Source organism: Schistocerca americana, chromosome 7 (assembly GCF_021461395.2).
Source record: "Schistocerca americana isolate TAMUIC-IGC-003095 chromosome 7, iqSchAmer2.1, whole genome shotgun sequence".
Classification (NCBI taxonomy): Eukaryota; Metazoa; Arthropoda; class Insecta; order Orthoptera; family Acrididae; genus Schistocerca; species Schistocerca americana.
The window spans coordinates 348,478,942-348,505,181 of NC_060125.1; the positions used below are offsets into that span (position 1 = coordinate 348,478,942).

At 38.9% G+C, this 26,240-nt stretch overlaps 1 protein-coding gene across 2 annotated transcripts in view; it reads right to left on the reverse strand.

Moving 5' to 3' along the window:
• LOC124622659 (m7GpppN-mRNA hydrolase) overlaps window positions 1-26,240 on the reverse strand; it is a 54,166-nt gene that overhangs the window by 26,205 nt on the left and 1,721 nt on the right. The window contains exons 2-5 of one of the 2 annotated variants that reach the window (XM_047148450.1): window positions 23,075-23,453; window positions 22,733-22,989; window positions 15,259-15,439; window positions 910-1,042 (exon numbers count right to left, since the gene is read on the reverse strand). In XM_047148450.1, coding sequence (XP_047004406.1) covers window positions 910-1,042; window positions 15,259-15,439; window positions 22,733-22,989; window positions 23,075-23,453 — 950 coding nt within the window. The remainder of the gene's footprint in view (window positions 1-909; window positions 1,043-15,258; window positions 15,440-22,732; window positions 22,990-23,074; window positions 23,454-26,240) is intronic. The other variant, XM_047148451.1, reaches the window with a different exon arrangement.

The following is a 26,240-nucleotide window of genomic DNA, read 5'->3' on the forward strand; positions in this document are numbered from 1 at the left end:
AATTATTCAGGCAGATCCTGATAAGAATCCAACAGGGTGCAGAGATGGACAACTTGCTCGAAATGTAAAATTCTGCACTGTACAAAATGAAAAAAATGTAGTATCCTATGGCTATAATATCAATGAGTCACTGCTGGAATTGACCTACTCATGCGAGTACCTGGGTGTAACACTTTGTAGGGATATGAAATGGAATGATCACATAGCTTCAATCATGGGTTAAGCAGGTGGTAAACTTTTTTATTGGTAGAATACTGGGGAAGTGAATTCAGTCTACAAAAGCAATTGCTTACAAATCATGCATGCGAGCCAGTTTAGAATATTGTTCAAGTGTGTGGGACCTGTATCAGATAGGACTAACAGTGGATATTGAACATATACAAAGAATAGCAGTAAAATGGTCACAGTTTTGTTTAATTGATTTGAGAGCATCACAGAGATACTGAAGGAACTGAAATGACAGACTCTTGAAGCCAGACGTAGACTATCCTGAAAAAGATTATTAACAAAGTTTCAAGAACCGGCTTTAAATGATTACTCTAGGGATATACTACAACACCGTAAATATTGGTCACACAGGTATCATCAGGATAAGACAGAGGCATTCTAACAATCATTCTTACCATGCTCCATATGTGAATGGAACAGAAAGAAACCCTAATAACTGGAACAGTGGAATATACCTTCTCCCAAGCTCCTCACGGTGGTTTGTAGGGTATAGATGTAGATCTTGTTCACATTAATCAGGAACAGAGCAGAGAGACAACATGGTTTAATTTCTTTTCTTCATAACTGGAAGGTACACAAATAACCATTCCAGGACAAGAATAGCAACATGCATCTTATTTGAGACACTTGAAGAATATAATGCAGAACAAATTCAAATTTATCTCCCTCGAGATAACTTACCAACAAAAAGTTGTCTTTTGAATGGAGCCTTCCGTCCTCTCACATTATCATTCTTCTGCACAATGTGCGATGGAGAACGGGGACCCGCAGTGCTTTTCTGTTGGCGAATCATCTGGATATCATGTATGTCTGCCTGAAATGTTTGTGAAAAAGAAGCAAGAACTTATGTTTTATTTGCTCTATTTTTGAATGCTGGTCTTTCTTATGCACTAATCCTTAACAATAACTGCTTGGCAGCTCTTGTAAGTAATTTATTTAACGGCCAGTTTCATAGCCGAGATGTCACATCATTAGGTTACTGTTGTCCATTCTGGATTTGTGCTCTAGCTTGAAGATATGGCTTCTAGACCACAAAACCAGTCAACGAATAAATTTTTCACAAGAACAACCAAGCAGTTATTATTCAAGAAGTCTACTTGTGGGTTTGGTTGTCCCTCATATGAGATTATGCACTAATGTTTGTGGAAAATTTATCAACCAAAGACAGTGTACTGAATGAACTCAAATACTGAGAACATGTTGAACATTCTATCAACATTTAGTGATTAGGACTGTAGAGAGATAGTGTAAACATGTAGCGGCGCACTCTTGCGCAAGTGGATTGGTCAGTGTTAAGCAAAGTTGAGTTAGTGTGTTGTAAAATAGGGCATGCTGCTGCAACAGTGATTAATCTGGTTTGTCACTGTCCATGGGACTCTAGCTGTTCTCCAGCTGTAAGGTAGGGGGCTAGGTTACCGTAATGTTGCTAATGTGTGGTGGCCTAGCCTGAATGGTTGGTCTTCAAAGAAGAGTGTGTCCCACAGAATGGCTGGCATCCCATAGTACCCTTCTGAGGAACAAACTCCTGTTGGTGTCGGAGGGCAGCAAAACTTTACGAGCATTAGCAGTAATCAACTAATCACAGCACCTGCTTTCTGCTCTGGAGGTATACTGACCAAAACGTATGCATGTGAATAAAATGTTGTGGAGCTGTGAGCCGCTCTCAAAACCAAGGAGACAGTCGGCAGCCCTGGTAAGGTGTAGGAAGCGAGTTTGAACTCTTTGAGGCAGAGAGGTGTGGAGGTATATTTTGTAATTTAATTGTCAGGGATCAGTAAGGTTGTTCTCTATGTGTGGAAAGTTGATAAAGTGTTCAGAAGTGTGTTCCCTTCCATGTGCGTGGGAAACCCCTTGCCTTGTACCTGTTTTTGAGGTGGGTGTTGCTATTTAACAAGCATACAAACACTGTTTAGGAAGAGCCCACCTAAAAGAGCGTAGGGCAGGTGGCTAGCTGATGGTATAGTCTAACAAAGGAAGTGGACTTGGTAAGGGATATCAGAAGAGAATCAACTTTGTTTCGTTTCAATAGAAATTTGACCCACAGAGTTCTCGAGTATGTACTTATCCTCTAACTTTAAATTGTGATCCTGTATGGTTTACGAAGGAAACTGGTTGGTGATGATGCAAAGACTGACTACAGTGTTTGTTGTCCAATCCAGTGGCCAGATTTGGTAAGGTTTTGAAAGTAGTCAGATGGCTACAGGTCAGAGAGTAATTGTATAAAGGAAGTGACTCTTTAACCTGTCTCGTAGGTCTACGCAAGGCTGGTGACACTGATTTAGCTTAGCAGCATATGTGGAACAGTGCATAGGAAATATCCAGATCTCCCAACAAACATTTCAAAGGAAGTCTACAGAGCAGTACGTGTGATTCAACTTGCACACCAACCACTGCTAAGACAATGTGAACTCTGGCTATGGCCACAAGTGGGACTTCATCAGATGCTACATAAGTTCCGAGATGATGGACGAAGATGAATGTTTCAAGATTTGTTCACAGAATAGCTTCAATGTTTGAACCCTGCAATGGGTGTGATCCATCAAAAATGACAGTACAATGCTATCTTCTGCAGGGTGGACAGGTGAATCCATCCAGTGCATCGTCTTCATATGTCAGAAAACCACAAATGCATCAGAGTGCAATAGGAAGGTGAGTTACAGTCCAGCCTTGTTGAGTAGCTGAATTTCATGTTTTCAGGTAATTCAACATCTACACCTGTACTCTAACAGCTGCTACTGATGCTTTACAAAAGATGTACACTAACTTCACAGAAGGGGGTTCCCAAGGAAAATACCCAGGCCCTCTTTGCTTCTGTGAGACAATGTTTACAACCTCTGACAGCAGCATATGGAGCCTTTAAACCACATTTAATTCTTGGAGTCAGGAATCGTGTCATCATAACTATCGTGTGAATGTTCAACAGGGTAGATGCTGTTCCTTGCTTTCCAACTTTCACCTCCTCCTATCTTGTCAGTCCTCTCCTTGTAGTTCTACTGATGTTCTTCTCTCACTGTTGGCAAACCCAATTCCATACTCTTCTTAAGCATCTCCTTTCCACCTGTGTACATAACAAGCAGACTGTGTTTCCAGCAGTGGCAAAGCTATTGGATTAATTGTGGGTAGGCTTACCTTACATCTTATTATACAGGATATCTGTGCCTAAATTTTTCTAAGGCAATTTTTAATACTTGTAAATGTGTATCCTTTAACAAACTTATGGCTTCTTGATTTCGGCATTGTACATACTAATATCATTTGAAATTTTGTGCTGAAGAAGTGCTTACAGCATTTATAAATATATCTTTGTAACTGCAAAGCACGCAAACGAATTGAGTTTTATTAAGAATGCTAAGGAAGCCAGAAGCATTGTTGTGTGACTCTGCATCCCAATCTTCATTATCTATGGTGATATTTTGGGAAATGTCTTTCAACATATGAGATATATTGTCTTAACAGTTCATGAATTGAAATTCCAGCATGTAGTACATGTTTGAGGCAATCTGAAACCTCTATTTTCTAAGAGTTGTGTCCTCTTTGAGGAAGTGCTAAAAATGAATGAAATGCCACAAGACTGGTAAAAGAAAAGCCTAACTGCTATGATATTTTTAGAACAACGTAACAGCACTACATTAAGTATATGAGCATAACAGTGCAAAAATGTAGCTCACAGACATTTTTGTTTCAGCAAGTTTTGAACACCTCCATGTTTAGCTGCCATTACTGAGGCTCCACCATATGTTTGGCTCATTATTTTGTCAGTAACTCCACGAGCATCAAGTGCACTGGGTACAATTTCTAAAAAACCCTGAGCAGTTTTGTCACCAGAAACATTGTGAACACCAATAAATCTTCCTGTGGGACTGTCTTGTGTACAAAACATGAGAATAACACTCATTTGTGACTTACACAAAACATCCAGGGTTTTATTTGCTAGCATTACAACAAATTCAAATGACTGTAACTCTTCTTTAATGCAATCATTAATGACACTGGTGGCCAACTCTATTAATTATTTTTGAATTGTGTCTGATGTTCCCTTGAACCTGGATGTGCTCAGCAAGTGATAACGAATAAACAGTTCCTGCCTAGACAAAAGTTCCAATAATTCAAGATAATTACCTTTGTTGTCAGAACTTTCATTTTCAAAATTTCCTCTTAATGCGTGCTCTTGCTTGCTCACAAAATAAACATCAATAAGCCTCTCAATTATGAATCAATTCTGTTTCATAATTGCATTATGTTTTACGCCTAGCAGTTTGGCTTGTTCAGAAATTAAATGTCCAACTCATCCATAATTTTAAATAAGTACCCCGCTCATACAATTTTAGTCGGTGGTGACTTCAATCTACCCTCGATATGCTGGAAAAATTATACGTTTAAAGCCGGTGGCAGGCACAAAACATCATCCGAAATTGTACTGAATGCTTTCTCAGAAAATTATTTTGAACAATTAGTTCATGAGCCCACTCGAAGAGTAAATGGTTGCGAAAGCATACTTGACCTTTCAGCAACAAATAATCCTGGACAAATAGTGAGTGTTGTGACGAATACAGGGATTAGCGACCACAAGGCAGTTGCTGCTAGGCTGAATACCGTAACACCTACAACCATAAAAAAGAACTGGAAAGTATATCTATTTAAAAAAGCTGATAAAAATTCTCTTAACGTCTTTTTAAGAGACAGTCTTCCCTCCTTCTGATCTGATCATGTAAGTGTAGAAAAGTTGTTGAATGTTTTCAAAGAGATAGTATCAACAGCAATTGAGAGATATATACCACATAAATTAATACGTGGTAGTACTGATCCCCCATGGTACACAAAACGGGCCAGATCGTTGTTGCAGAAGCAACAAAAAAAAAAAGCATGCCAAATTTAAAAGAATGCAAAATCCCCAAGATTGGCAAAGTTTTACAGAAGTTCGAAATATGGCGCATACTTCAATGCGAGATGCTTTTAATAATTAATAATAATAAATAATAATTAATAATTTCCACAACGAAATTCTGTCTCTAAATCTGGCAGAAAACCCAAAGAGATTCCGGTCATACATAAAGCACACCAGTGGCAAGACACAATCAATACCTCACTGCACGATAACAACGGTGAAGTCACTGATGACAGTGCCACTGAAGCAGAGTTATTAAACACGGTTTTAAAAACTCCTTCACCAAAGAAGACAAAGTAAATATTCCTGAATTCCAATCAAGAACAACTGCCAAGATGAGAAACATAGAAGTAGATATCCTCGGTGTAACAAAGCAGCTTAAATCACTTAATAAAGGCAAGGCCTCGGTCCAGATTGTATACCAGTCAGGTTCCTCCCAGAGTATGCTGATAAAATAGCTCCATATTTAGCAATTATATATAACTACTCGCTCACAGAAGGATATGTACCTAAAGACTGGAAGATTGCTCAAGTCACACCAATACCCAAAAAGGGAAGTAGGAGTAATCTGCTGAACTACAGGCCTATACCACTAACGTGGATTTGCAGTAGGTTTTTAGAACATATGCTGTATTCTAACATTATGAAGTACCTCGAAGAAAACGATTTATTGACATACAGTCAGCATGGATTCAGAAAATATCATTCTCGTGAAACACAACTAGCTCTTTATACTCATGAAGTAATAAGTGCTATCGACAGGGGATGTCAAATTGATTCCATATTTTTAGATTTCCGGAAGGCTTTCGAAACCGTTCCTCACAAGCATCTTCTAATCAAACTGCGTGTCTACAGAGTATCGCCTCAGTTGTGCGATTGGATTTGTGCTTTCCTATCAGAAAGGTCACAGATCTTAGTGATAGACTAAAAGTCATCGAGTAAAACAGAAGTAATATCCTGCGTTCGCCAAGGAAGTGTTATAGGCCCTCTATTGTTCCTGATTTATAGTAACAACATAGGAGACAATCTGAGTAGTCGTCTTAGACTGTTTGTAGATGACGCTGTCGTTTACAGTCTTGTAAAGTCATCAGATGATCAAAACGACTTGCAAAATGATTTAGGTAAGTATCTGTATCTTGCAAAAGGTGGCAATTGACCCTGAATAAAGAAAAGTGCGAAGTTATTCACATGAGTACTAAAAGAAATCAGCTAAATTTCGATTACACGATAAGTCACACAAGTCTGAGGGCTGTAAATTCAACTAAATACTCAGGGATTACAATTACAAATAACCTAAATTGGAACGATCTCATAGATAATATTGTGGGTAGAGCAAACCAAAGACTGCGATTAGGTTGGCAGAACACTTAGAAGGTGCAACAGGTCTACCAAAGAGAGTGGTTACATCATGCTTGTCCGCCCTATTGTGGAGTACTGCTGTGCGGTGTGGGATCTGCATCAGATGGGACTGACGGATGACATCGAAAAAGTACAAAGAAGGGCAGCTCATTTTGTATTATCGCGAAATAGGGGAGATAGTGTCGCAGACATGATACATGAATTGGAGTGGCAATCATTAAAACCAAGGCGTTTTTCGTTGCGATGGGATCTTCTCATGAAATTTCAATCACCAGTTTTCTCCTCCAATTGCGAAAACATTCTGTTGGCACCCACCTACACAGGGAGAAATGATCATCACGATAAAATAAGAGAAATCAGGGCTCGCACGGAAAAATTTAAGTGCTCATTTTTCCCGTGTGCCATTCGAGAGTGGAACGGTAGAGAGACAGCATGAAGATGGTTCACTGAACCCTCTGCCACGCACTTTATTGTGAATAGCAGAGTAACCACATAGATGTAGATGAGAACCAACAATTGAAAACCCTCTTGATCCTAAAGGTGCCTTCTTGAATTCAGGTGTTTCCCTGCTTTTGTGTCAAAATTTTTAGTCACACATTCTCTGAAAGAAGATTAAGTCCATCCTTTTTCATTCTCACACCCACCAAACAAAATACATGTTGTTGTTGTTGTGGTCTTCAGTCCTGAGACTGGTTTGATGCAGCTCTCCACGCTACTCTAACCTGTGCAAGCTTTTTCATCTCCCAGTACCTACTGCAACCTAATCCTTCTGAATCTGCTTAGTGTATTCATCTCTTGGTCTCCCTCTACGATTTTTACCCTCCACGCTGCCCTCCAATACTAAATTGGCGATCCCTTGATGCCTCAGAACATGCTCTACCAACCGATCCCTTCTTCTGGTCAAGTTGTGCCACAAACTTCTCTTCTCCCCAATCCTATTCAATACTTCCTCATTAGTTATGTGATCTACCCATCTAATCTTCAGCATTCTTCTGTAGCACCACATTTCGAAAGCTTCTATTCTCTTCTTGTCCAAACTATTTATCGTCCATGTTTCACTTCCATACATGGCTACACTCCATACAAATACTTTCAGAAATGACTTCCTGACACTTAAATCTATACTCGATGTTAACAAATTTCTCTTCTTCAGAAACGCTTTCCTTGCCATTGCCAGTCTACATTTTATATCCTCTTTACTTCGACCATCATCAGTTATTTTGCTCCCCAAATAGCAAAACTCCTTTACTACTTTAAGTGTCTCATTTCTTAATCTAATTCCCTCAGCATCACCCGACTTAATTAGACTACATTCCATTACCCTTGTTTTGCTTTTGTTGATTTTCATCTTATATCCTCCTTTCAAGACACTGTCCATTCCATTCAACTGCTCTTCCAAGTCCTTTGCTGTCTCTGACAGGATTACAATGTCATCGGCGAACCTCAAAGTTCTTATTTCCTCTCCATGAATTTTAATACCTACTCCAAATTTTTCTTTTGTTTCCTTTACTGCTTGCTCAATATACAGATTGAATAACATCGGGGAGAGGCTACAACCCTGTCTTACTCCCTTCCCAACCACTGCTTCCCTTTCGTGTCCCTCGACTCTTATAACTGCCATGTGTAACAATACAATTTATTTGTTACAGAATAACCTGTAGGCCAAGGATACTTTTTATACCAAGAAAATTGAAATTTTCTGGTTTGTTCCCATCAACTATTTTAAAGTAGAAATGGATCGCTTATCATTCTCTTTGGGTACAAAAAGAGTACAAGAAGTGACTGTACCCCAGAGGGGCGGCTACAGACAGTGTCTGACTCATAGTGAGTAGCTGGGCATCCTACTGCCTATGTGGAAAGTAAAGGGAAACTACCACATTATTTACACAAGCAGTACATGGTATGTCTCTCCATCTGAAAGATTCCTGAGTTAAAACTTATCCTCATTCAGGTCTCTGGGAGGGGAACACATTGAGAGTAGGCATATTTGAAAGGAAGAAAGGGACAGAGAAGGAAGGAAAGATAAGGGTTGGAACATGGAATGTGAGGACACTACTGCAAGCAGGAAAGCTAGAGAATGCGAAACTGGAGATGAAAAGGAACAGATTAGATGTGTGAAATAAAATGGGGAGAGAATGGCGAGATAGAAAGTTGAGATTATAAGCTCTTTCACTCAGGTGAAATCAAGATTGGTGAAAACGGAGTACGAATATCGATAGGGCAAAAGCTGAAAAATAGTTACAATATATTGATGGAAGACTGATGGTGTTACGACTGAAGTGTAGTTCTTCATTTCTTCATTAGCATTTAATATGTTATCCCTACAAGAACCTACTATAGGTTCATGAATGATTCATTCAGTATGGGCATTTAAATCTCAAGTTATAAATATTTCTTTCCAATCACTTCTGTTTCCAACCTATTTTGTTAACTCAGCATAAAATATCTGCAATATTAAGGTCAATATTAGGTTCACTGAGTTCCATAACCACCAACAGATCATCCCCAATAAATTCTATTGTTGTTTGATCCTATAATCTGAACAGTAAGAGAAGAGACCTGACAGTTAAAGTGGACTAATTGCGGCTGCTTCAGCTATCTAGCACAACCAGTCGCAAAGTGTTATTTTGAATGTGTCTTTGAGGGCAACACTTCCGTGTTGTCACAGCTCTCTAAGGTGGAGACACTATAATGTGGCAGCTGACCGTAAGTGTAAACAAACAAACTTAGACCACACAAAGGTAAGGAAGAGGTGCAGGGAAACAAGCCCCACATCCATTTCACATGGCTGCCAGCCTGTGCCTATGTTCTGGGTTTCTGCGAAAGCAGAACTGACAAGTGGTAATATGGATCATTGAACCCTTCTGGTGTTGTGAGAGTCGTACTCAAACCACAGAATGGACTAGGATTACTCTTTACTCATTTCAAAATAAGAAAAGGAAACAACAAGCAATGCATAATCCAAATCAAAACGGAGTACACAAAGTATTTGGTAATAGATAACATGCAATTGCTTCTTCAGCTGACAGTGTTGTGAACATGGTATTTCAGGCCCGACCTCTTGGGCAGCATCTTACACTACCATGATCAAAACAGCCCCCCTCCCCCTCCTCCAAAACCTAAAACTACCACATTAAAGTCTCCGCACAGCAGCCAACAACTATTTATGCAAGCAGCCATTCATCAGAGTTCTTCTTTAGCTTTCAATTGTTTTTATATTGCTTATGAACAGTTAGTTAGACACCACTGTGGGCCCTTTCCTGTTTGTCTACAATATGTACAACATGAAATTACATTTCGCTAATGGTAACCATTTGCATGTTGTCATGTACCTAACCTAATTTATGGTCACATTTATTCTTCTTGGTGTTGCAAGAGCTGGCACGTGGCATTCCTGGGTGATCAAACAATGATACCCTATGGCATTTATGCATTTCAGACAAGCTAAAGAAATATCTAGATTTCAACTGATTGCTATTATATGCTTACAATACTCAAGACATGCATGACAAAAAGGAATGAAGGAAGGAACTTTAATGTCCTGTTGCCAAAAAGGTCATCAGGGGTGGAGCACATGCTCTAAACTGGAAAAGAATGAGGAAAGAGTTCAGTTATTATTATTATTATTGCAGGTATTACTAGAACCAACTGGATCCCATGAAATGATGCAAAGCTATTTATTTCACTCATCACAGTTTCCAAGCACCTTCCACTTTTTCCTCTGTGGATACTTTTTTTCTTTTTCAGTCCCCTTTGTTCCTGGTCTGGTGGTGAGTTTTTCTCTGATAGTAGATCCCATTTACAATTTTTTTGTCTGCACAAATTTCTATTGAAAGTGTTTAATAGAGCTTTTTCTAAATCCTTGCCAACCTGCTGGATCCACAATACAGTTTTGAGTTATTCTATGTATGTCACAATTTTGTCAGTGAGTCTTGTTGTTGGGAGTCTGTGGATATAGCCATATAACTTAAGTCTTCTTTTTCTGATGTCTGCCATGAGATTTGATACTTTTTCAGTTGTTTTTCAGAGTTTTAGTCTGTATCAGTATTCTGTTCTTTTTGGGCCAAGTATCTTTCTCAGAATTGTGTGTTGCTCTTTTAGGACATCTTTCAGATCACCTTTTTGTATGGAGTGTTAAGCATACTGCCAATGTACAAAACTTCAGGTGTGATGAATGTGTTGTAGTGTCTGATTTTTGTTTGTATAAACATCCATTTCTTGTAGTATCTTGTTTGCCATAATCTCTTTTAAGCTCTTGCATGCAAATTTTCTGTGCCATTCTCTCACACTTTGTAAGTTCAATGACTTCACTTACATTCTTGAAGTATGGAACAATCTTGTTTTGTCCATATTTTGTATTCAGTTTTTAGAAGGATTTTTGAGCAGATGCCTGAAAGGATATTTGGAGATTAACTCTTTTACCATATTTCTGAAAGAATTTCTACCTGTTTACTTATTGTCGTTGTTGCCTGCTAGTACTGCTGGACTGTCTGCTAAAGCTAAGCAATTAATTTATACGTCTTTTTAGGTCCCCCAGGTCATACGGGTTTTCAATAGTATTAATTATAAACACCAATACCCATTCTTGGATGACTCTGACAAAAATCGGACTGAAGAGAATACGAGACAGACTCTTGCCATGCCAAACAAGTTTTGATGCAAAATGTTTGTGACACCTCACCCACAAATAAAACTTTGGAGGTTGTGTTAGTCAGTGACGAGATTCATCCTTACTCTTCAAGGACAAAAAAGAGGAACTGGCAACTGATTGAGTCTTATGCTTTCTTCAAGTTCACAAACGATCATATGATCTGGTTGTTCCTGGATGCTTTGTATTTTAATGTCATTTTTAAATTAAATATTTGTTCAATACAACATCAACCACTGCAAGTCAGTTTGGTATTTGCCAGTTTGATGATCAAACTGCTTCTGAAATATTTGAAGTAAGCATGCTGACAGAATTTTGTGTGTAACTTGAAGCAGGGAGACTCCACTATAGTTATTTAAATCTATTATGTCACCTTCTTTGTAGAGTGGGAGAACGAGTGCTCATTCCCAATCTTCAGAAAGCTTTCCTGTCTGCCAAACCTCTGTTATGATTTGTAAGAGTCCTCTGAGGGAATCTGGTCCAAGATTTTGCAGTACTTCTGTGGTGATACCAGCTTTTCCCAAAGCTCTGTTATTTTCGAGTTTGAGGATGTACCTGTGAACCTTCTCCTATGAAAGTGGCGAGGATTAGGTGAGTGTGTAAATGGAGATTTCCTTAGAAACCCTGCAAAAGGGGGGGGGGGGGGATGTAGGACAGTTAAGGAGTGCAGAAAAATATTAAGCCAGTTTCCTGACTGGCAAAGATGAGCGTTCCATCTGATTCTCTGAAACAAAAATATTGAAATGCCATGAGGTAATAAGTGTGGTAATTGAATAAAATTTTAGAAGTCTTCCCGTGGTAACACAACAGGCAAGCAAAGCATGTCAGTATGCAACAGCCCAGCAGAGTGCCAAAAAGGCATTGATCACACAGAGTGGAGTAACTAGGTGTAACTCCGAGGCAAGAATACCTATTCAGTGTACTGACTGTGCCAAATTTGACTGCCACCACTCATGAAAGATGAAGCCGAGACAACTTTCAGTTTATGTCACAGCTGTCTTACAGTGGCAAAGCTTATGGGCCAGCTTGGCATAAATATTACTCCTTTTCCAGAGGAAGTATGCTAGTCTGTAGCCATCTAGTGTGGAAGAGGGACCTATGTTGGTATACCCTCTGCTCATACAGACTGTTTTCACCCCTGATGGAATATCAAGTTCTGCCTGGAGGAGATGGCCACTGCAAACCAAGGTGCTGTAATTGGAGTCACGACTGTGGGGATCTGTGAGTGACATCAGTCAACAGGTCTTCTGGTGGCCAACCAGCAGGCTGGGTCAGGAAACAGCCAACAACCATAATCACAGGGGTAGGGGTGAGGTTGGGGTGGGGGTGGTGGGAGGAAGGGAGGGAGATGGTGTGGTCCTTATTCCTACTGGATACCCAGTGTACCTGAGATGACTTTGTCGCCTCCATGCAGAGCCAGAGAGTGCTTCCTGAGGTGCCATCTATGACATCAACCAGAGTGCCCTGGTTATCTACTTTCTCAAGCTGTTACTGTCTGAGGTAGTGTGGACAACACTGACTGAACTGCAGTCAGCGACCTGTGACGTTGCTGGACACTGAATCTGTGCCTCCACTGCTGCAACGTGCACCACTTCTGGCCCCAATTGCTCCTGGAAGCCATGGAGGAAGACAACAGTGTATTTTTGGAACAATAAATATTTGCTTGCTAATGATGTTTTATTAGGGCCTCTGGATGCCAAACAAATCATCTCTCACCAATCCATTGCTTGCCCATGGCCAATGGACGATGGTCCAGCTAGATCCTGACATCTATGATAGATCTTAATATCGATGACCCAATGCCATCATCTTACGTAGCATCTGGTCCCTCATGCACTGCAATACTCGAGGTGTATATTCAGATTATTCCTGCAGATGTCCCCAACAGAAATCTTACGTGTTGTTGTTGCGAAAAAATTTTCCGTTTGAGTCCACCTACTCTTTCAGGTATTTCCTCTTGGTTTTCCTTATATTTTTCATCACTTGTTTCCTGAAAGTGTTGTTTATTTTTGGTGTTTCTTTGTGTTCTTCCAGCATTTCTTCAAATTTTGATTCCCATCAGGGGTACCTATAGTTCTCTCTCTGTGGTATTAAATTTTGGTCATTCATGTTCCATGGTTTTCTCTAGTTTATTTTCTTCAATAAAAATATGAGTTTGATTCGCGTCAAACAGTGGTCTGAGCCAATGTTTGTGTCTCCACAGACTAAAACGTCGGGGATTTCTTCTTGGTTGGTTCAAATGGCTCTGAGCACTATGGGACTCAACTGCTGAGGTCATTAGTCCCCTAGAACTTAGAACTAGTTAAACCTAACTAACCTAAGGACATCACAAACATCCATGCCCGAGGCAGGATTCGAACCTGCGACCGTAGCGGTCTTGCGGTTCCAGACTGCAGCGCCTTTAACCGCACGGCCACTTCGGCCGGCTGATTTCTTCTTGTATGGGCTAGAAAATGGCTATGTGATTGATCCAATATTCACCAATGTCTTGCTTCTCTACATCTTTTTGTTTTCACGGAACTTTTTTCAGAGATGTTGACATGATTTTTAAGTTATTTTGCCGAGTCTTGTGCCATTTCTGTTCACAAATCTGAAGGCTGGATATTGGCTTATGGTTTTCTGTTCCTCTCTTTCTTTGTTGATTTGCACATTTAAATCACCCAACATAATCTTTGGTCTCCTTTAGGAATTTAAGCTGTAACTTTCTGGAGTTTGAGCCACAATTTTCATCATTTCTTGGGTCTTTTCTGTCATCTATATTAGTGGACGCACAGACATTATCAATGCCTACTTTTTGTTGGAGCATGGTCATGACATGGTTGATGGTGGCAAAGACTTCTCTGAGCTTATATACATTTGTGTATTACAAATGCCATGGCCAGAGAGCTATCAGTGACCCTTTTTTTTTGTTTACTCCTGAAGATCTGGTAATTACCATAGTTTGTATGTCTTCCTCAATGAATGTTTTTTGAGTATGAGAATTTGTCGCCAATCTAACTCTGACAGTAGAGTGTGTAATTTCACAGGTTGAATTAGTGTGCTGACATTGAAAGTGCAAATTTTTCTCCTTGCCTCCATGTCAAGGTAGAGGTCACACATAATTAACTGCCTCACGCTAGGTTGTACAATAATATTATATAATATTGTGCATAGCCTGCGGATCATCTCTCAACAAACCAGGCGATATATCAAAACCTTTTATCATCCATAACAAATTTTTCTTAGTCTTTTTAGTTTTAACTTCTGAGGAGAGCAAAGTCAGGCCAGGTATTTCCTGCTATAAAGAATTTTACATTAGTGACATGAGAGATAAAGCTCTGATTAATTCCCACCTAAATCCAATTGCCTTATGCAGAATAGGAATCTGAAACCCCCAAATATTAGGATAATGAGACCTGTCGGTGTCTAAAAGCTTTTGGCAAGACACATTTATAGAATTCTGGACAAACTGTTTGTTTACAAAAGAGACTGCTTACAAATAATATTTTTACAACCTTGACTAGAATACCCACTTCTACTGCATAGAATTGGTAGCTTGTGAGACAAACATGTCAGCCACAGCATATACAGATGAAGGTAACATAAATGTTTGTCTTGTGCGAGAGTGTAACAATAATGCTCAAAAACCTCAATTGGAATATATTGAGAAAAACAACTAATAACACACAAAAAATTACTTTGAAAATTTAGAGCACCAGTTTTCATGGCAAAATCTGTAAATAATCTTCAGGCCCCTTTTCATCACTTCCATAAAGATGTGAAGTGTGAAGTTAAAATCAGATTAATTATAAATAACACAGAGTCATAAATAATAGTTGTTTCCACATTCCATCTGTGGGTGGAAGATGAAGAATACCTGCAGTCAAATACTTTAAAATAATTTATCAAGTCTAAATGTAAAAGGTGGTTAAGTGGTGCTACTTAACTTGAAAAGCATGCTACACAGAAACAGCAACTACTAGCTGAGATGAGGCAGTGATTATCACTATGGACTGGTGTTGAGGAATAGCAGAGTTTGAATGCTCCATCAAGCATGCAGGAACCATTCTAGTTTAACTGGTTGATAAGAAACCACTTTTCATTTCTTCATAAAGGTTAGGCCTACAACTGCAATCTTCATTTGTAAATGTCAGCATACCTGCAAAGCTTGAGAAAACTGTTGCTGCTTTCTATTCTTAGATGACTGAGAATCATCCACATCAATTATTATCTTGTTACGATCAAATTTTGGTGGTGGCTGCTGCTGCTGCTGCAGCAGCTGCAGTTGTTGCTGTGATGGTGGCTGTTGTTGCTTCTCAGCGATCCAGCGTCGTATCCGTCTACAGATACGTGCAGCAGAGGATAATCATAACTTGTATATAAGACTTTACCACACAGAACAGTTACTTTTATAAAATTGAAAGAAAATAATTCAAACACATCAAAGGAAATGAGAAAAAGGGTAAACTAAGATTAGGGTTTAACATCCCACTGTCACTGAAGCACGGACATCTGCAAGGGGGGAGAAAGGAAGCATTTGTCCCCCCCCTCCCCCTCCCCTTCCAATTTGGAGTAAAGAGTTTTATTACTTACAGGTTATCATACACATCTAAAAGTCAATGGAAGCACTCAGCTTCCTGAGATATAATAAGTTTTTTTGTTTCCCCTATAAAATTTAGTTCTTGTGGCATAACACATATCAAAACTGACCAACTCATTTATATAAAGAATTGCAATTTTAAAGTCTGACCCCCCCCCCCCCCCCTGCCCGAAAACATTTTTGTAAATGCCCATGCGTTCAAGACATAGCACATTTTTGAATGGATGAGGACTGGGAAGTAAATGGTCATGTTATTCCAGGCATTAACTTTACATAATCTAAGAAAGACAAAAAACGTCAGAATGGCGGATTTCAACATCACTAATTCCAAACAAAAGTCACGGACAGCCCTCACCACTCAAAAAATTTCAGTTTGAAGTAGTTCAGTATCTTAGCCAATGCAACAACGTGCACTCAATAGATAGATAAAATGACTGCATAGTAAGATGATACAAGAAGTAAAGCAGCTCAAAAAGCCACCAGTTGTTTTAAAGAGCTCACCGTTAAATCAATTATAGCCTCTGCTCCATTTTGTGACACAGAACTAACAGATGATTGAGACATTATTATCATTTCCTTCCATCCAATATCATTGTCATTAGTTTTCTTTAACTGATGGAAAGGCGAAGAGTAAATAAGTTATATTACGGAAAGAAAGAAAAAGGCAAGAAGAAAAACTGCATTTCAGAACAAACAAATTCATTAAAAATACTCATCCACATGCTGATGTACAAAAAGCTGTAGTTGCAACAATTACTTAGAATTTACATTGCCCACAATGCGAAGTAGATACCCCAAACCAATGTGATGCCATGGGGTGTTCATACTGCCCATGATGCAGTGCCATCTGAACAGTGGGGAGTAGTAACTGTCGACCAGTCTTGATAAGATGTTATTTTCCTTAACCCAGAAAATTCACTTTTAGTAGAAAACAGTGGTCTCAAAGTGCAAGACAGTCATGAATGGCTGGGTAAAATCAACGAGAGGCAGATGACTGTAGGAGAATTCCGCTGGTGAACAGTGACTGGAGAAAAGATAAAGATAAACTCTGGAATAACTTCAGAATGAGTAAAGAGACATTTCTTATATGGTATTGTCCGTTTTAAGTTTACTACAGAAGTAAAATGCAAATTTCAGAATGGCTGTTACAATCTGTTACATATTCATCACAGTTTACAATTTAGAACATAGCTGACAGGGGGCTGTAATAATGTTCATGACAGTTCACTGAAGCTATTGAAGTGTTTGGAAGCTTGGAAGTTTGAAATGATAGTTTCAGCTTGAAGATTTTCAGATCCATAACAAGAAAAGAAAGAATGTGCAATGGAAGCGGTTGAAGACTGTTGCAATTCTTCTGACAGAATTTGCTTCATTTTAATTATAGCCCTTAACTCAGCTTCAGAAACAATTTCTGCATGATAAGGAGCAAACTTAGTACAAAATGATAATTGTCATCTTGCGTCTCTGATTTTAACGCCTGATTCTCAATAAGCTTCAGCTTTTGTTTTTCTATGTTCAGTAACTCTGAATTTGCACTTTTCTGTCTGATGGCTGTCTGGGTATGGGGCAGCAAGGGAGGAGGCACTGAAATGCTAGTCTCTAAACTTTCTGAGAATCTTGAAGAGCTGGCTCCTAATGAATACAGGTTGTCCTCATCATCTGAAACACACTGTATATCTGGAGTAACAGTCCTTCACTGCTGCACTCTGATGGTATCTGTGAGGAATATTACTTTTCATATGCTGTGGAGTCATATCTATCAAAACTAACAGTGCTTTGTACAACAAATAGTATTTCTACTTAGTTTTCACCACTCGCCTGGGAATACAGTCACGAATAAATGCATAAATAATTAAGTAGGCTTTATACTGAAGACAATATTATTGTACATTAATTGTAAATCCTGCAATGATCCTTCACCTCATTAAATTCTGTTCATTTCACTCTGTCCAGATATTTGTCAGTCGGTATGTCTTTCCCCGCGCTGTCACAGTCATTTTGAATGCGTCTAACTACAGTCAGTCAGTATGTGCATGAAACATGTGCTACAATTTGGAAAATTTTGGGCTCTGTACATCTGCCTCCTCCTACTACAGCGTTGTTGTTGTTGCTGTTGCTGTTCTTGTCTTCAGTCCAGAGACTGGTTTGATGCAGTTCTCCATGCTACTCTATCCTGTGCAAGCTTCTTCATCTCTAAGTATCTACTGCAACTTATATCCTTCTGAATCTGCATAGTGTATTCATCTCTTGGTCTCCCTCTGTGATCTTTACCCTCCACGCTGTCCTCCAATGCTAAATTGGTTATCCTTTGATGCCTCAGAACATGTCCTATCAATCGATCCCTCCTTCTAGTCAAGTTGTGCCAAAAATTTCTCTTCTCCCCAATTCTATTCAGTACCTCTTCATTAGTTATGTGATCTACCCATCTAATCTTCAGCATTCTTCTGTAGCACCACATTTTGAAAGCTTCTATTCTGTTCTTGTCTATACTATTTATCCTCCATGGTTCACTTACATATAGGCTACACTCCATACAAAAACTTTCAGTAAAGACTTCCTGACACTTAAATCTACACTCGATGTTAACAAACTTCTCTTCTTCAGAAACACTTCCCTTGCGTTGCCAGTCTACATTTCATATCCTCTCTCCTCAAATAGCAAAACTCGTCTACTATTTTAAGTGTCTCATTTCCTAATCTAATTCCCACAGCATCACCTGATTTAATTCGACTATATTCCATTATCCTCGTTTTGCTTTTGTTGATGTTCATCTTATGTCCTCCTTTCAAGACACTGTCCATTCCATTCAACTGCTCTTCCAGGTCCTTTGCTGTCTCTGACAGAATTACAATGTCATCGGCAAATATCAAAAGTTTTTATTTCTTCTCCATGGATTTTAATACCTACTCCAAATTTTTCTTTTGTTTCCACTACTGCTTGCTTAATATACAGATTAAATAACATTGGCGATAGGCTACAACCCTGTCTCACTCCCTTCCCAACCACTGCTACTCATATAACTGCCATCTGGTTTCTGTACAAATTGTAAATAGCCTTTCGCTTTGTGTATTTCACCCCTGCCACCTTCAGAATTTGAAAGAAAGTATTCCACTCAACACTGTCAAAAGCTTTCTCTAGGTCTACAAATACTAGAAATGTAGGTTTGCCTTTCCTTAATCTATCTTCTAAAATAAGCCGTAAGGTCAGTATCGCCTCGCGTGTTCCAACATTTCTATGGAATCCAAACAGATTTCCCCGAGGTCAGCTTCTACCTGGTTTTCCATCCATCTGCAAGGAATTTGTGTTAGTATTTTGCAGCCGTGACTTAAAAAGCTGATAGTTTGGTAATTATCACACCTGTCAATATTTGTTTTCTTTGGAATTGGAATTATTATATTCTTCTTGAAGTCTGAATTTATTTTGCCTGTCTCATACATCTCGCTCACCAGATTGAAGAGTTTTGTCATGGCTAGATATCCCAATGCTATCAGTAGCTCTAAAGGAACGCTGTCTTCTCCCAGGTCCTAGTTTCGAATTAGATCTTTCAGTGCTCTGTCGAACTCTTCACGCAATATCGTATCTCCCATTTCACCTTCATCTACGTCCTCTTTCATTTCCATAATATTGCCCTCCAATACATCGCCCTTGTATAAACCCTCCATATATTCCTTCCACCTTTCTGCTTTCCCTTCTTTGCTTAGAACTGGTTTCCCACCTCAGCTCTTGATATTCATACAGGTAGTTCTCTTTTCTCCAAAGGTCTCTCTAATTTTCCTGTAGGCAGTATCTACCTTAAGCCTAGTGTTATATACCTCTACATCCTTACACTTGTCCTCTAGCTATCCACCCTTAGTCATTTTGCACTGTCTGTTGATCTTATTTTTGAGACGTTTGTACTCCTTTTTGCCTGTTTCATTTACTGCATTTTTATATTTTCTCCTTTCATCAGTTAAATTCAATATCCCTTCTGTTACCCACAGATTTCTACTAGCCCTTGTCTTTTTATCTACTTGATCCTCTGCTGCCTTTACAATTTCATCTCTGAAAATTACCCATTCTGCTTCTACTGTATTTCTTTCCCTCATATTTGTCAACTGTTCCCTAATGCTCTCTCTGAAACTCTCTACAACCTCTGGTTCTTTCTGTTTGCCTAGGTCCCATCTCCTTAAATTCCCACCTTTTTGCAGTTTCTTCAGTTTTTATCTACAGCTTATAACCAACAGACTGCGATCAGATTCCACATCTGCCCCTGGAAATGTCTTACAACTTAAAACCTGGTTCCTAAATCTTTGTCTTACCATTATGTAATGTAACTGAAACCTTCCAGTGTCTCCATGCCTCTTACATGTATACAAGCTTCATTTGTGATTCTTAAACCAAGTATTAACTATGATTAAGTTAAGCTCTGTGCGAAATTCTACCTGACGGCTTCCGCTTTCATTCCTTACCCAATTTCCATATTCACCTACTATGTTTCCTTCTCTTCCTTTTCCTACTATCGAATTCCAGTCCACCATTACTATTAAATTTACGTCTCCCTTCAGTATCTGACTAATTTCTTTTATCTCACCATACATTTCTTCGATCTCTTCGTCATCTGTGGAGCTAGTTGGCATATAAACTTTTACTACTGTGATAGGCGTGGGTTTCATGTCTATCTTGGCTACAATAATGTGTTCACTATGCTGTTTGTAGTAGCTTTACCTGTGTCCATATTTTTTTAATTCATTATTAAACCTACTCCTGCATTGCTCCTGTTTGATTTTGTATTACAATCCTTTCTTCACCTGACCAGAAGTCTTGTTTCTCCTGCAAGCAAACTTCACTAATTCCCACTATATCTAACATTAACCTATCCACTTCCCTTTATAAATTTTCTACCCTACCTGCCCAATTAAGGGGCCTGACTTTCCACACTCCAAACTGTAGAAGGCCAGTTTTCTTTCTCATTTCAATGACATCCTCCTGTGTAGTCCCCACCCGGAGATCCAAATGGGGGATTATTTTACCTCCGGAATATTTTACCCAAGATGATGCCATCATCATTTAACCATGCAGTAAAGCTGCATGCCCTCGGGAAAAATTACGGCTATAGTTACGCCTTGTTTTCAACCGTTCACAGTACCATCACACCAATGATGTTTTGGTTAATGTTACAAGGCTATATCAGTCAATTATCCAGACTGTTGACCCTGCAACTACTGACAAGGCTGCTGCACCTCTTCAGAAACCACACGTTTGTCTGGCCACTCAACAGATACTCCTCCGTTGTGGTCGCACCTGCGAGTCAGCTATCTGTATTGCTGAGGCACGCAAGCCTCCCCACCAATGGCAAAGTCCATGGTTCATGATTTTTTTTTTTTTTTTTTGTGGGGGGGGGGGGGGGGGGGGAGGGGGTACTATACTATACCACCTACTACACCAACAGCTGCACAACACATGTACGCCAATTTGAATTTTCCATAATTGTGTGGGGGCTATTGATGGTAAGCATGATGTTAGCGTCCAGTGCTCTCCTCATTATGGGACAATATAATACAACCATGCATTACTTTTTGCTTATTTTACTAGCTGTAAACTGCAGATTAATGGTTACCAACAACGATTATGGCAAGCAATTAGATGGTGGGACACTTAGGGCATGTCATTTGTACAATAATAATTTGAATGTTCCACAAAACTTGGCCCCACCGAAAGATCTATCAGTACTTCACTGAAAGTCCTATTAATGTTGATTTAAGACAAAAGCTCACCACTCTTGGAAAATTTGATGCAGGCATTTCCTGAATTTTCACTGAGTGAGGAAGAAAAACTATTTAACAAGAGGTTATCAAGGGCCAGTACAGAGCTAGAAAGCATGTTCAGAATTATGGCCAGCAAGTGATCTTTACTCTGAAAGGGAAACAAGAACTTCTAAAGACCATGCGACATTATTATTCAATGATTCTGCTTCCTGCACAACAAAGTAATCGATAAACATGGAACTAATGTCTCCCTTCAATTCTGTGTTGAGCAGGACGTAAATAAAAACAATGCTTCTGGCAGAATGTTCCAGAAAGACAGAGCAAACAGTATTGCTTCAAAAAGAACGAGAAGTGTCATAGAGGTATTGAAAAACTATCTCAACGGTAATACATAAGTGTACACAACTCAAATGTGATAAAATATCAAACTTTTCATGTTACTTATTTGTGATGTTTTTATAGACATTTTTTACTTTTTTGTACTTACTGTCCATTCCACAATATTCAGCTACTTCATTCCAAGCTTGATGTTGTAGTGTTTGTATTTATAATCCCAGAACATGGAGCATTAACAAACATTATTAATGACCATTCCCAGATCCACTGGAAGAAACCACTCCAAATAATCGCACGTAACACAAACTTGCTTGCGATTACTTCAGCGTCATTACATGGCACCACTCAGGTCAGCCTGTAGACTAAACGAACAGTGTGATGCTCCATTGTTAAACCTAGTGCCCCTCCCCCTTACTGTAACATGATTTCAGCGTATCATTGCTCGGCTTGGTATTGCATTGTGTGCAGTATAAATTCAGCCTTAAGCTCTTAGGATGGAGAAATGAGAATTTCTCCAGTATTACATATGACTAACTTTCGAGGACATGAAAATGTGCACATATCTTTGAACAAGCAGAATTTAATCTCTTTGCTACCAACACAATTACTGTGTGGAAGTTTTAACACCTTGCAAATTATTATTGATAAGCCAAGTGAAATTCTGTCTCCTCCCAGTCTACTGCCTATCATGTGCAGTATTGTGAAATGACTAGCAATTCACAAGTATAAAGGGAGATGTACAACTGAATGCCATGGCTCTGCATGTTTTGGCCACAATGTCACTTGTACTAATAAAATTACTTTGTCCTTTGTTCTCTGAGGCCTGTTCAACTTCCTTTGGTTATCGAATTGCCAATAACTATCCTGAAGCTACAACTTTAGTTCTTACATCAGATAATTACAGGGTACATTTTATATATATAGTTATTTATAAATTTTCCAATAACACTTACTTGATAAAAGGAGCAACCATAAAAAACATATTGGCCGCCGTCCTGCCTTTTGGAGTCATAGTTTTCTTGGAAGGAATGTCAGCTACTGGGAACCACTCAACAGATTTTATTTCCTTTCGAGTTCTTGGTTTGAACACAGTGTCCTTTTTCACTCCTCCAACTATGTACAACCGGACATACTGTTCATTAATTGTTGATTCAATATATTCATTTTCATTAACCATTGTGCTAATATCAAATCCTGTCTCTTCAAAAACCTGAAAATATATAAAAGAGAATGGTTTCAAAATCAGTGAGTTGCTAACAAACTTCTAGCCTGTGCTGGTATACACTCTGACTTACCTCACGAACTGCACAACGCATAGGTTCTTCATCTTTGTTCATCTTGCCTTTAGGAAACCCCCAAGACGATTTTGTTGAATAACCTTGTACTAGAAGCATTTGTGTGAGATCCTCATTAAGCAATATTGCACCAAATGTAGGTACTTCATTTTTGTACTTCTTCCATTGGTCAAGAACACTGTCTAAGTTGGCAGCGTGGGGTTTTAAAGAAGGTACATGATTAAAGATGTGTGCTGCAAAATCCTTCATACTGCATGGTTCCATTTTCTTTTCTTCTGTACAGTAAAAGTCTAGATAAAACCAGTATGCAAGTTCAATCTGGAAGCACACTCTTACAAGCTCCTCCCTCTCCTCTTTCGGCAGATTGATGATGAACCGGCTGTAAGCAAATAATAACTAAATTATGATACTGTCGATTATAATGCATCATATCTGACATCTTAATCATGGCAGCTGGACGTAAGAAAATAATTAAAGACCCTGCCTTAATCATCAGCATACTCTCTGCATGAAATATATTTTTGCCTAGGTGCAGACCTAGGTATAATTCTGTAAGGCAGATCACTGGTGACAATGGATGTATACTTTAATGTTAAAATGAAAAGGGCAAGCCCTGTCTAGCAAGTGATGGAATGGGAAACAACATTTAACCGCCCTTGAGCTGAATTGAAAGAATGGTATTTACTGCAGTATCTATGAAGTAAGAAAGAAAGGTTTTATCTAACATGTACTGTTCATCCTATAATCAGCACGAATATTTGACAAGAGAGTTAAAAACTGAAGGTAATTATCGTAAGAAAATCTCTTTCTCTTGTGTGTGTGTGTGTGTGTGTGTGTGTGTGTGTGTGTGTGTGTGTGTGTGTGTGTGTTTGAAACACTGATATGTTCACAAAATTATTTGCAATTCAATTAAAAGGGATTAACGTGTGGTACTGAACCTAAAAAGGTGTCACACGCATGATAACTGAACATTAAGAGAACCAAACCCAATAGTATATGATAATAAGATTAATGGTACTGCTCTGAAGCCTGACATGATGTTTAAATATGCTGGGAAAACACTAAATATTGATATGAAATGACAGCAATTTATACTTGATTTATGGATTATGGGACAGTGTGATGCACCTGTAAACTACGAACAAGATGCTAGTGTGATCTACTCTCCAGTAGGTCCTACTATTTCTGTTTTAGGAACCCCTATCACATATGCATAACACCAAACATTGATTGAATTCAGAGATCAACTACGACTGCATCAGTTCAGCACGGAGCTTAACACAGAAGTTCAGTGGACCTAAACAGGAATTTCTGAAGGAAAGGTGACACTGTCATCACAATGTCTTGTTGGATAAATTTAAAGTATTGCTATTTGAGGACACATTTAGAAGACGGAGCATATGAACGCAGCATTTGTGACTGAGCACCTCTAGCAGCATGAGCGAAAACTGTATGAATGAGAGACTGAGAGGTCAGCTGTATGCCTGTGCATGTCTTGAGTATGGCAGCTGATACTACAAGCTAGGCTTGGCTTCTTCTGGCTTGGCTTCTGGAATGGAAAATGGGAGTTGTCATATTTCATGTCTTCCACTATGTTGTTGTTGTTGTTGTGGTCTTCAGTCCTGAGACTGGTTTGATGCAGCTCTCCATGCTACTCTATCCTGTGCAAGCTTCTTCATCTCCCAGTGCCTAATGCAACCTACATCCTTCTGAATCTGTTTAGTGTATTCATCTCTTGGTCTACCTCTACAATTTTTACCCTCTACGCTTCCCTCCAATACTAAATTGGTGATCCCTTGATGCCTCAGAACATGTCCTACCAACCTATCCCTTCTTCTAGTCAAGTTGTGCCACGAACTCCTCTTCTCCCCAACCCTATTCAGTACCTCCTCATTAGTTATGTGATCTACCCATCTAATCTTCAGCATTCTTCTGTAGCGCCACATATCGAAAGCTTCTATTCTCTTCTTGTCCAAACTATGTATCGTCCATGTCTCACTTCCATACATGGCTACACTCTATACAAATACTTTCAGAAACAACTTCCTGTCACTTAAATCTATACTCGATGTTAACAAATTTCTCTTCTTCAGAAACACTTTCCTTGCCCTTGCCAGTCTACATTTTATATCCTCTCTACTTCGACCATCATCAGTTATTTTGCTACCCAAATAGCAAAATTCCTTTACTACTGTAAGAGTCTCATTTCTTAATCTAATTCCCTGAGCATCACCCAACTTAATTCGACTACATTCCATTATCCTTGTTTTGCTTTTGTTGACGTTCATCTTATATCCTCCTTTCAAGACACTATTCATTCCATTCAACTGCTCTTCTAAGTCCTTTGCTGTCTCCGACAGAATTACAATGTCATCGGCGAACCTCAAAGTTTCTATTTCTTCTCCATGGATTTTAATACCTACTCCTAATTTTTCTTTTGTTTCCTTCACTGCTTGCTCAATATACAGATTGAATAACATCGGGGAGAGGCTACAACCCTTCCACCATAAAGGCAGGCATAGATCTTAAAAAACAGTAGCCTAATCATGTTTTTGAATTTGAAATATTGGGAGAGGAAGTGTCTGGCAAACGTTTAAGAGAAACTAATGTTAATCAGCAACATTAAGTGATTAAAATCAATGTCAGTTGTGGAAATATGTGTACCATAATTGTGTAATATAAGAATGTTAGCCTATACATGTAATGTTAATAAGTGGCATGCATAGAATCCCATTTTTCAGATAGGGTGTGACAGGAACTTGTAGAGACAGAACACTAAGAAGTGTTTATGTACAGCTGTGGGTCTTTCATACTTAATTTCACTGCAGTCTATTACACATAAGCACAATTTTCAAAATGTTTTATAAATGAATTTGGTATAGTGGTGTGTATTGTAGATTTCTGAGGCCAAAATATCCACTCCTTAGCTTTTCCGTACAAGTGATACAGAAAAAAACTAGCAGGAATTGTTGTCCATGACAGTTATAAAAAACACTCCAAGAGCAGCAAAACTCATTTCTAATTTCATTTTCATTACAGAGAGAAGCAGCATATTGTCTTTGTTCAATGTGCAGTTTGGGTAAACAGAAGCTGACAGATTAAAGTAAAATATGAAACAATTTTACACTAGCTGCATCAGTGTAGCTTTTTTCATTATTTTTGATAG